The 11,298-nt window shown below is 39.9% G+C and overlaps 3 protein-coding genes across 3 annotated transcripts in view; all 3 read right to left on the bottom strand.

Annotated features, from left to right (window-relative positions):
• Positions 1-2,520, bottom strand: part of LOC104944674 (zinc finger protein 133-like) — a 7,505-nt gene extending 4,985 nt beyond the window's left edge. Inside the window, exon 1 of the mRNA XM_010770240.1 lies at positions 2,286-2,520. Coding sequence (XP_010768542.1) covers positions 2,286-2,490 — 205 coding nt within the window. The 5' untranslated portion in view covers positions 2,491-2,520. The remainder of the gene's footprint in view (positions 1-2,285) is intronic.
• Positions 2,521-3,215: 695 nt separating this feature from the next.
• LOC104944673 (granulins-like) lies at positions 3,216-6,622 on the bottom strand. Its single transcript, XM_010770239.1, has 6 exons — positions 6,513-6,622; positions 6,080-6,226; positions 5,699-5,995; positions 5,108-5,281; positions 4,029-4,172; positions 3,216-3,734 (listed from the first exon to the last, which is right to left on the bottom strand). The coding sequence occupies exons 2-6, from the start codon at positions 6,224-6,226 to the stop codon at positions 3,594-3,596; spliced, it is 903 nt and encodes a 300-aa protein (XP_010768541.1). The 5' UTR covers positions 6,513-6,622; the 3' UTR covers positions 3,216-3,593.
• A 2,257-nt stretch (positions 6,623-8,879) lies between these two features.
• Positions 8,880-11,298, bottom strand: part of fam133b (family with sequence similarity 133 member B) — a 10,986-nt gene continuing 8,567 nt past the window's right edge. Inside the window, exons 10-11 of the mRNA XM_010770237.1 lie at positions 9,875-9,925; positions 8,880-9,530 (exon numbers count right to left, since the gene is read on the bottom strand). Coding sequence (XP_010768539.1) covers positions 9,435-9,530; positions 9,875-9,925 — 147 coding nt within the window. The 3' untranslated portion in view covers positions 8,880-9,434. The remainder of the gene's footprint in view (positions 9,531-9,874; positions 9,926-11,298) is intronic.

The raw sequence follows: 11,298 nt of genomic DNA, 5'->3' as shown, positions 1-11,298 counted from the left end.
CGGGCTCCGCTACACATGCGCGGAATTACGTAACGATACGTACCAGGGTTTCCCCGTATGATACAAATAGTGGCGGGTGGGCCAGCCGCCGCATGGGCTGAATATGAGCGCCGCTGCTTACGGGGCGCGAGGGCCAGGTACCCAAAAAACGTATGTATATATATTTATTTTCTTCTTTATTTTTTTTTCTTCTTAAAGATCACAATAATAAGGTGGCGACCCTTTTTCATCTTTTGATGGTGTGTGGTTATTGTGGAGTGTAGTATTTGTGTTACTGGCGACACAGGCGGTCGCCGTAGGGCGCCAGATCCTGGGGCGCTGCGCTGGCAGCTATGGGAGGGGAAAAAAGCGATTTTTGGACCGTTGGCCGCTCATCCAAAATGTTCGGGCCTTGACTGTAGAAGGACGGATTCAGGTGAAGGAGTGTAGGAGTAAATGTACACACCCTTTCACCTGCCGGTTACACGTTTTAATTTGCCTGTACGGTTGGGCTCGTAAGTGATGAAAGTGGGGGGATTGTTGGCTTATCAGGCCGCTCCGCAGTCTCACAAGCCACCAAGTGAGGAGAGAGAGAGAGAGGAGAGAGAGAGAAGAAGGCAGAGAGAGAAGAGGGAGAGGGCACCTGTACCGGCGCTGTTGTTATGTAGAATCCTGGTGCGTAGCTGCAGCTAATGGATATAAGAAGTAGATGTTTCTACAACCATGGTGGAGGAGAGCTCTCCTGTCAGACTGAGAGGCTCAGTGAGGTAAAGGACTCTCTGAGTGTTTTGACAGTTAATTTTAGTCTAAGTTATCTCAGTTTGACCACAAATTATGTAAACACATATTTCAAAGGCACTCTTTTATAATTATTAGGATAAATAAAAACAGGTTTGAAATCATTCCAATGTATACTATAGGACAGTTAACCAAAAATATCGTTTAAAGTTGGAGAGATACAAAAATATGCATAAATAAATAAATAAATAAATGTTAACTATGTAAAATAAGATATGAATGAACAACAAAAATAAAATAAGCTACATTTATTTGTTATTGGCTATGGTAGGTTATTGGTTATGTTCACATACTTATTTGATTATTAAAATGTAAACCGATCTTTTTCATATGTGCGTTTTTAGAGTTGTGCCCCCTAGATCAGGTCTCTAGTAATTGTGTGCTCAAATTGCACCAGATTGAAGCATTTTACTGTAAAATGTTTAAAAAAAAAGAAAATCTTCCCGGGGGGGCATACCCCCAGACCCCCCTAGAGGATGGGACGTCCACCCTCCAATTCAAACATGTTCATACAATACTGAATATGTTTGAAGCCATTTTGATTTGAAGCCTATGTCAATAAGTGTATTTGTCTTTTGTAGAGATTTTTCATTTATTCTTTACACATAAAATGTCGCCTAAAATCTCACCTAGGGCAGCAAATTGTCTAGAACCGGCCCTGGTACTAGGCCTCAAGAGCCTTTCTTGTGCTGACACATAGAAACAAATTGGCGGGGCCCACTTCGCACGCGCACACACGAAAAAATTCCACACGCTCCGCGCTCACATTATGCTGGGCCCACGTGCCTTAGCAGCACCGCTGCTATGACTCCATCCTAGGGGAAACACTGGTAACGCCGTTACATGTATTCCGTTACAACCCAACCCTGTGTACAGATCATCAGTCCTGTGTGTACAGATCATTTCGATAAAGTCATGCCTAAACAGCGACATTTTACACGATAAATACGGGTTTAAATAGCAGCATTTGCCACGGAAGGCGAGTGGCAGCTACAGTAAACCTTCTCTTACTCGTTGAGCAGCGGCAGATGCCTCGGCAAATTGTGGCATCTGTGGAATATGCCGGAAGTACTTGCCACAGATACCACAGAGTAGCGGCCTCTGTGGCAGTTGCCGGAAGTAGGCTACTTGCCACTGCCTGCAGATGCCACGAAATGCGCTTACTGTCTCTCCAATTGTGATGGTGGCCAACAATCAGAGACAATAAATCATGTATTTTGGTAGCTGCCCGGAATATACTAGGCAAAGACTCATTCTGAAAACTGCAATGGAACAACATAACATTAAGGACATGGATTTCAAGTCAATATTCGCAAGTAACTCAAGAAATGAAGTTCACAAACTGATCTTCAAGTTTCTCAAAAACACTGTGAGGACAAAGATTTAACTTGAAGATTCAATAAGTCAACAGTAGGTGGCCATAATGCTCCAAGTGGTTGCGACTCGCCATTAAAGCAAAGAAGAAGAGAAGGAGGAGAGATTATTCGCCATTATACAACCAGACGAACCTTTTTGAGCTTTAAGGATCATGTCCAACAGCGAACGGTTGCGCTGGTTTTCCTCCTTGAGCCGGGCCGCCTGCTGCTCGTAACCCTTTAACGTCTTTTTAAAAACACCCATTATTTCAGAGGCAGCAGCATGTAGCCGCTCGGAAACAAACACTTCAAGTTCGGTTTCAATCATCTTTCCACCATCGAAGCGAAGCGGAACCATACACACCGGAACAAAGGAAAGTGAGTCTTCCGGAATGTAAATGACACTTCCGTTTGTTTCCTTTCAAAGTAAAAGCCCTTTGACAAACGACACAGTTGGGAAATGTATCCTTATTGGTATGGGGAAACACTGGTAGTGGTAGTGCAGAGATCGGAGAAGTACTCAGATCATTCATTTACATAATAGTAGAAGTACCAGAGTGTATGAATACTCTGTTACAAGTAGAAGTCCTGCAATCAAAATGTTACTCAATTAAAAGTACATAATTATTAGCATCTAAATATACTTAAAGTACCAACAGCAAAAGTACTCATTATGCAAATTGGTCACAGAATAATATGTTCTGATTATAATAATGTATGCATTAAAGTGTTATCAAAGCTGGTAAAGGTGTTTTAAGTACTTTGTATGCTGCGAGTTAGCTTGTGAGTTTTACTCTAGGTGTAACTAAAGTCCTTTTTTAAGTGTTGATTGTTTTTCTAAAATCATTCATTCAAATCTGAAAAGAAACTAAAGGTATTAAATAATGTAGTAAAGGAAAAGTACACGATCTAACTCTGATTTTGTAATGGGGTTGAAGTACAAAGAAGCTAGAAATTGAAGTCCCTTAAAATTGTTCTTAAGTACAGTATCTACTTAGTTATTTTACACCACTGGGTGAGTGTACCATCGCCCAGTGACACAAGGATTTCAGGCTGCAGGAGAACAAATGAAATTCACTCATATTGGCATATTTGTATTAAAATAACTTTATAAAATGTTATATTTTCTGTTACATAAAAAAGTGATCACTAAAAAAAATGAGATTGGCATTAAATCATTCGTGATTTTCTATTTCTCAATTGACATCTTCAGATAAAAAATCCTCAATAGACCTACTACACCACTGCAATGAATAGAAACTTTTGCAAGAAGTCTCGATAAACTGGATATTAAAAATATGCCATCCCTTGCGAAAAGAAAAACAGCCACCATGGATAAGTCATCTTTTGAGGATATAAGCACATTATTTACTTCATTTTCATAGGTCTTATGATTCATTGTTTGATTTGGCCAGCACTATATATCAAGACAATCGCAAAGCTATCACAGTGCACACACTTTTACAACATGTCCTCGGTTGATTTGGCATGTTCCCGGGGTCCTGATGGGATGTGAGCGTACCCTCCTTCACATGACACGGAGGTGGAGGAGCACTTTAAGCCATACTCACAGCAATGCTTGCCATCTTTACAACATGTGCCCTGAAACAGAAAAGGTCTGGATGTTAGGAAATGGTAATATTGACTAGAAAAGTGCCACACTAAAGTGGATAAGCTCATTTATTTACTGAACAAAACAAACATATGTCAGATGCATCAGTTTTAGGTGCTTATAGTGTGGAAAAAGGCACTTTCAAATGATGTTGATAATTAAGTTGTTGTGTGTTTTAAAGCTTACATTTTCCTATTTGTCTTAACACTTTTGCATAATAGTTCCCTTCAGATCACAGCTCCATTACTTTTTGATGGCTTTAATGTGTCATGGACAATTCATACCAGTGGGAAGGGACAGCAGCTCCAATTGCCTTTGGTGTCTTTGCAGCAAGTTGTCCCTGATGAGCAGTACAACTTTTCATTACAGCGAATGACTCCAGCCTCAGGGATACCATCCTTGGTTTCTGTCAGAGCCGTCATTGGTGTCTGCAAAAGGGATACACAAAATGACCTTGCTATTAAATACATATTTAACTATAAATACTTTTTTTTTTTTGTTAAGAGGAGTTGCAGGCTGTAAAACCAACACAAAGACATAAAGGAAGCTTGGGCATGTAGAGCTTAGTGGAATAGTAGGTTGATACATACGTGACTGTAAGTTTGTCATTACAATACAAATCTTTTATACACGGCTTACAGGCATATAGGTGTGTGGCGCAAAGAATAGAGCCAGTGGATAGAGCCTTAGTGTTCGGATCAGGGGGTCACAGGTTCAAACCCCACTGCAGTCACGCATGTCGTTGTGTCCCTGGGCAAGACACTTCACCTCAAATTGCTCCTGTGGGGATTGCCCACAGTATTGAGTATATACAGTAAGTCGCTTTGGATAAAAGCGTCTAACAAGTAACGTAATGTAATACACAAAGTCATTTGAACTTTTGAATATTGGTAAGAGGTTTCTTTCTTTTCAGGGAAAAAGCCGTTAGTATTATTTATCAAGATTTGTTTTATAAGAATCAGAAACAGGTTTATTGCCAAGTAAGTTAACACATACGAGGAAGAGAACACTTTTTAGGTTTGATTGGATCAGATTGGAATGCCAGTGGCCTGCGAACATAAGCAAGCAAACCAACAACTGTCAACATATTGATTCAGATGATGCTTAATGTTGATTGGTGCACAGAATGATGTTGGATCACTTTTCAACTGAGCCCCGCCCACCTCAAACCAGTAAAACAAATGACAGGAAGAAAGCCTAAAAGTAAAAAACTCCTGTGAAAACTTGTGTAGAGCCCCACCACCTACATTAGAAAGCTAATGGAGGACGGACTTTCAGGACCTTTGTTGATGATGGTCATTGAGATACGCATCCCCAGGATTTATACACCACATAAAGGCACATTTACTGCCATATGTCATACCTCTTGTATGATGCTTTTGTCCTCTGAAGTTGAAATGGGAGAGGCAGGGATTGAGGTGAGACTTTCTCTGGGGCTGAAGGGATAGCTCAGGCCTCGCCTCACACAATGTGTATACGTGTAGTCACAGTCGTAGCCATATGGACAACAGTGGTAGCCGTCCAGACAACACCTGCCCTACATTTTAAAAGAAGTAACAAGTTAATCATTGTCAAATGCACGACGGTAACAGAAGCAGTAGTTGGCAATCAGATTCTTGGATCACCGCCCTTGACTTGACCATTCTAAAACCAATATGTATGAAAAGAAAAACATGCAACTAAAAAAAAAGAATCAAAGACATAAAAACATTTAGAAGTGAAAGAGGAAAAACTTAACATATTTCAAATAACATATATATATTTTTTGTATATATATTTTACATTAAATGCAGAGTAGATCCAATACTGAAGAATTATGAAATATAACTCTCTTTGTTTGGAATTCAAACTTCGAGATTCCTGTTTTGACCTGTCGTCCAACATAAACAAAAGGAATTTCCTCATAGTCATGTGTCTCATTGCACAATCCTATGAAGATCACAAAACTACTCACAAAATAGTACAAGCAACAGAACCAGGCTCCTGTTGGCTGTCTGCAGCAGGTGTAGCCATCGGGACACCTGAAATAGCTGTCACAGTAGACACCTGAACTCTTCGTTTGCTCTGGTACAGCATTGTTTTGGAGTTCCTGGAGGGGAGATGCAGGTTGAACAGGAGTGCTTGGTTTCTCTGCAGCTTCCTTCTTCACCATGGGGATTCTCATCCATGGTGCTTTCTCACACATCTGAGTGACCAGGTTACAGTGAAACCCTGAAGGGCAGCAGTGGGCCAGGTCAGCGCAACACACAGCCTAAAGACAAATAAATCCACACAGAGATAAACGTTAGTCTTTATAACTACATGTCGTGTTACTGTATGTTTTGAAGTGACTTACATTGGGATATTGGCAGCAGCTATATCCATGCTCAGTCATACAGCAGGTGGCGTGATCACTGCAGTGGTTCCCGTCAGGACATGTAATGCAGGATGCAAAACCCCACACTAACACTCCCACTAACAACCACAGAGTAGTCCTCAACATCTGCAAAACAGTAATAATATGAGGTTAATTTAAATCAGTTAAATTAGTTACATTATCTGCAGTTCCACTGGATGTCTCATACAGATTATTTCCAGTTCATAAACCACATTGTGATTTAAACGTCTTTGATTTTGTTCACATGCTTCAACTTTCAATTTCATTTTAGCTTGTACTTTAATCTTCTTTAATCTCAGGATATCCCTGAACAGTACTAATAGGCGTTGTGACTGTATATAACAAACCATAAAGTATACAGGATTTGAGGCAGATTATTCTTATCACTTACCTTGCAAGTGTTTCAACAGCTTCTTGTGCTACGGTTACACTTCCCCTGAACTGAAGCACGAATGCATTGGTCTTTATAAGGCAGGTCAGACACTCCCACTAGAAATCTAGAAGCCCAACAGTACACACACCCTGTGGCAGTGGGCCATCATGTGATTTTCAAATCATGACAGTGGACGTTTCTGAAAACACTCCGACACCTCAATGATTAAACAGGGAACGCTCACATTTACCTTTGTTGCCATTTCAATGTTCAACATCACAAGACCTGCCTGTAAAACCTGAAACCTGAAAAACTATTGATGCAATAAATGTTTTTTTCAAATGAGGAAGTAGGTCAAATGTTAAGTACTCAAATCAAATGTTACTTATAAGCTAAGAGTGGTTCTTATACCTTTTTTGGATATTAGCATCTTTCTTTATTAATTACATAGGACCTTGGTATGTATTAAACTAAGTACGTTTAATTAGTATACTTAAGTACAATTAAGAGGTATGCACTTTGCCCTAATTTCAATTTTCTGCTACTTTCTACTTCAATAGATAATGGCATTGTTACTTCACTGCATTATTAGTTACTGCTGATAAATTAAAAATAAAACAATTTAGTATCAGCTGATAAATTGCAGAGTGAAAGAGAAAGAATAGAGTTTGGGTTGCATATTTAAACACAGAGAGAGGAGAAAGGGAGGGGTAAAGCTTGGTGATAAGGATGTTCTCAGTTCAACTGAGTTGTTGGTGCACATGGAGTGTAACTAACAACACTGCAACAAATCTTCTTAATAAGGAATTTTCCCAAGCTTAGCAAATAAGTGAAAGTAGTAAATATAGATAAACATGAGCTAATAAGAATCACACAATGATATTATTAAAGTATCTGGTAGTCTGATGGACGCGTATGGGTTGGGCAAATGCCAGGTGAACGTTACCTGCCTGCATTGTGCCATCTGTAAAGTTTGGTGGAGGAGGGATAATGCTATGGGGTGTTTTCTGGGGTTGGCCTAGGCCCCTTAGATCCAGTGAAGGGGATTCTTAATGCCTCATCTTAGTCTTACCAAGTCATTTTGGACAATTCTATGCTTCCAACTTTGTGGAATGTAGCTGACGCTCAAAGCGCCCTTATTTATTGTTTTGTATTTTTTGAAGAGTGCCTAATGTATGCTAGAACTTCGTTTTATTTTGTTAAAAATTATAAGTTATCTTTCCGGAAGTCATGTGATCGCTAGCCCCGGATGTTTACATTGTGTTTGTTAGAGTAGTAAAACGGCGCTAAAAGTGTCAACGATGTTAATAACGTGCCTTTTCTACTGCTGGTCTACTAGGTGAACACGTTTTCACGGTGTTTCATAATTGTACCAAGAGGTACCTAAACGTGATTGTGGACATCAGTTCGATGCGTAACGTTATTTCAAGACCAGAGTAGTTACAGGGACGGCCCTTTTCTTTTCCAGTATGACTGTGCCCCAGTGCACAAAGCAAGGTCTAGGCATGGTTGGATGAGTTTGGTGTGGAAGAATTGGCTGACCCGCACAGAGCCCTGACCTTTGGGATGAACTAGAACAGAGATTGCAAGCCAGGTCCTCTCGTCCAACATCAGTGTCTGACCTCTCAAATGATCTTCTGGATGAATGGGCAATATTTCCCACACAACAAAATCTTGTAGAAAGCCTTCACAGAAGAGTGGAAGCTGTAATAGCTGCCAAGGAGGGACCAACTTCATATTAATGCCTTATCATTTGGAATGGGATGTCAACAACTCCTGTAGGTGAGTAAGTGGCCCAATACTTTGGTCTGACTCTATTACTACGATAATCCAGAAACACACTCTAAAGTGGACCATTTTGCCTAAAGGGAGCCTTTACTTTATTCTGAAAATATAAGTATATATGTAAGTGCCTCTGCTAAGGTTTGGAATGCAAGACATTTTCTAACTATACAAAAAAACTATTTTAATCTGATCTGAATACTTTCGAAACCAATTACTGTCTTTTTTGTATTTTATTTTTTAAGAAATTGGCAGTAATAGTTCACAAGTCAAGTCAGAAATACTTGAGCTATATGGAAACACAATGGGATATCTGATATTATACGTGTGGTACATTATCCACATGTCTAAAGGCATTCAAACAATTTCCCACAACTTAAGAATAGGAAGCTTTTTGAGGATATCTATTTTTAGAGTAGAGCGCTTAGTTTCCTTAACTTGTAAGGAAGTGTGACAAAGCAGAACAAGATTTATAATTGAGGCAGGGTAACCACAAATTAAATCCAACAGTTGACTGTTTATATCAATGTATGATTTGTGTTTATGCCCACACAGACAACATAAAATAATCTCACAATAAAGGTTGTAACTTATTAACAGCAATAAAGGTTAAACAATACTTTATTGATGAATTGCCATTGTTTATTCATGTACACAAAACTGTAACAATTCATCTAACGGAACAAGTATCCTTTGTATAAATGTTGACTCTGCAGCTCACATTTCTTATAAGTCCAACTTCAATATGAGGCTGGGGGGACATCAGGTCTACATGCACAATGCAGGCACTAGCAGGACGGCCTCATTTAGCAACTAGAAATGTGGGGTGTGAAGTGGAGAGAAGAGGAGCTCCAGGGTGAAGGTGAGAGCAGGTCACGCTGAAGTCTCCAAGATGAGGGGGGGGAAATACGGGGAATTCATCTCAGTCCCGTGGGTGAAAGAACAATTATCTACAAAAGCAAGGTGATACAAATCAACAGTAAACATGAACCGGTAGTTGCCACAGATAGCTGCCTGCCTCAATTTCACTCTTAAAAACCCCAGCATGGCAAGTTTGTACATATCTTTTTCAATTGTGATGACCAAAGCTGGATATGAGGGTTTTGTGGAGGTCAGCGGCAAAAACAACACAACGGGAGAAGCGCAGAGACACTGGCATTAGTCGAGCTCCTTGTCTGAATGAGAAGCTGCCTTCTTTTTCTTTTTTCTGCCGTGTTTCTTGTGCTTCTTTTTCCTCTTCTTCTTGGATTTGTCCTGTGTACAAAAACATACTCGTCAGTAATTTCTCTTAAGTTAGTATCAATACCACAGCGTGATTAGCTATAGCCAAACAAATGAGTTGTTTTGTTGCTAGGGACTTTCTGGTTGAGTAGACACACACATACAGTATATATTGCTGCGTCCCCAACAGCTGATACTATGCCGGATCGGTCTAATGTAGATACAGTCCATGTACAACCTGTCCGAACCATCTAATGTTACAACGCTACTTACTCATTTGTGCATTCCTAAAAATGTGTCTTTGTTGCAGTCTTAAAATAAAAATCTGTCTCACTATCTGCACTTGTTTAAAAAATGAAAGTAAGTTAATGTCTCACTGTGATTTTGTCCTTTTCCTCGCTACTTCTTCTTTTCTTCTTGGCTTCAGCCTGCAAGACGGGAAAATAATTTAATAAAAACCATGGGAATAGGGAAGTAACCAAACTGTTTCACAATCATGGAGTTTACACGAGCAACTGCAGAAAAAAGACCCCAAATTGAACTACAAATCAATTTCACAAGGTCATTCATTTCTGGGTTGAATGCCTTTCTTCTCAACTTTTGAAGATAGTTTGGGAAGAGGCAACGCACAGCTCCAAATCTAAATGCAAAGGGTGGACAGTAGTGGCAAGGATCAATGGAAACGGTTCACTGGCACTCACAAATAAAGGTTGTACTTGTCTGTTAGCGAAAAACAAACATGAAAGTGACCAAGGCACACAGGGGATAGGTTGAAAGATTGATTACATTAGTAATTATGATATACTAATAATAAAGAGGTTCCCTGAGCACAGGCCCGTTCCTCCATGCCGCCGGGCCAGCCGTTCCAAATGCAGCACACTGCCTCTAACCTAGGATGGGTCAATGCCGAGAAACAATTTACCTCACGGGGATTAATAAAAAAAGTATCATACAAATAAAAAAAAATAAAAACATTACTTGGCCAACAAAATTTACCTCGAGGAAGAATACTGTATGTTCTACTTAACACTAAGACATGAGGACCAGTTTTATGGTGTAGTAAGTACAGCTGTTATTACAAACTTAAAAATGTGTCCATTATCATCATTATTCAATTCTAATGATTGATAACAAAGTAAAGTTTGGAGAAAATGGTGTCCAATACTTTCAATAAAGCAAAATGATATTAAACGTTATATTATACCTGTAACAATATCTACAGAAATTACTACTGCAAACTAATATAGTGTGTTGGCTGTGCGATAGACCTGAACAGTCAATCAGATTTATGAATCAGGTCTGTGTTTTATTTTTCCTCACCAGCGACTCTGTTCAGATGTGGAGGGACGCTGCAAGGGCGAGGACCTGGAGGCCATGATTCCAGGCTCAGAGCCGATGCGTTTACAGCACACTGCCAGAAGGAAGAAGACACAGGTGGGTTTGGTACTGTTTGACTACGGTACGTCACACACGCAGCTTTAAACAAATCTTCCAACCTTCCTCTGCCCATTGACTTTGAATGGGATGACGTCACTTTGCTGGCTTTATCGCCGAACTGCATTGTGGGTGAAGCAAAGCGAAGATGTTCCCAGGATCTTTCAGGATTGTCAGGATTCAAAGTTGAGCAATGTTCAACTTGAAGCTGAAGCTGGAACGTCAGCCAATCAATCCCGTTTACCTAGCAACTCTGAACAGTCAGGGTAGCCCATAAAACACGGTGTAAGCTGGGGAGCCAGACCGCAGTATCATTCACTCATATTTTCCAAAAGAGAAATTACGGTAGCAAATACGCGGTTCTTTA

The sequence above is a fragment of the Notothenia coriiceps genome, unplaced genomic scaffold (assembly GCF_000735185.1).
Source record: "Notothenia coriiceps isolate Sejong01 unplaced genomic scaffold, NC01 NC01_scaffold00008638, whole genome shotgun sequence".
In the NCBI taxonomy this organism is placed as follows: domain Eukaryota; kingdom Metazoa; phylum Chordata; class Actinopteri; order Perciformes; family Nototheniidae; genus Notothenia; species Notothenia coriiceps.
The sequence above is the reverse complement of the archived record's forward strand: the minus strand, read 5'-3'. Positions and strand labels throughout refer to the sequence as shown.

Excerpts from the sequence above, each read along its gene's own strand:
- LOC104944673 (XM_010770239.1), bottom strand. The coding sequence starts at position 6,226 with ATGTTGAGGACTACTCTGTGGTTGTTAGTGGGAGTGTTAGTGTGGGGT. Across the intron at positions 4,173-5,107 it reads ACAAAAGCATCATACAAGAG|ACACCAATGACGGCTCTGAC; the intron begins GTATGACATATG and ends TCCCTTTTGCAG. Across the intron at positions 3,735-4,028 it reads GCTGCTGTCCCTTCCCACTG|GGCACATGTTGTAAAGATGG; the intron begins GTATGAATTGTC and ends TTTCTGTTTCAG.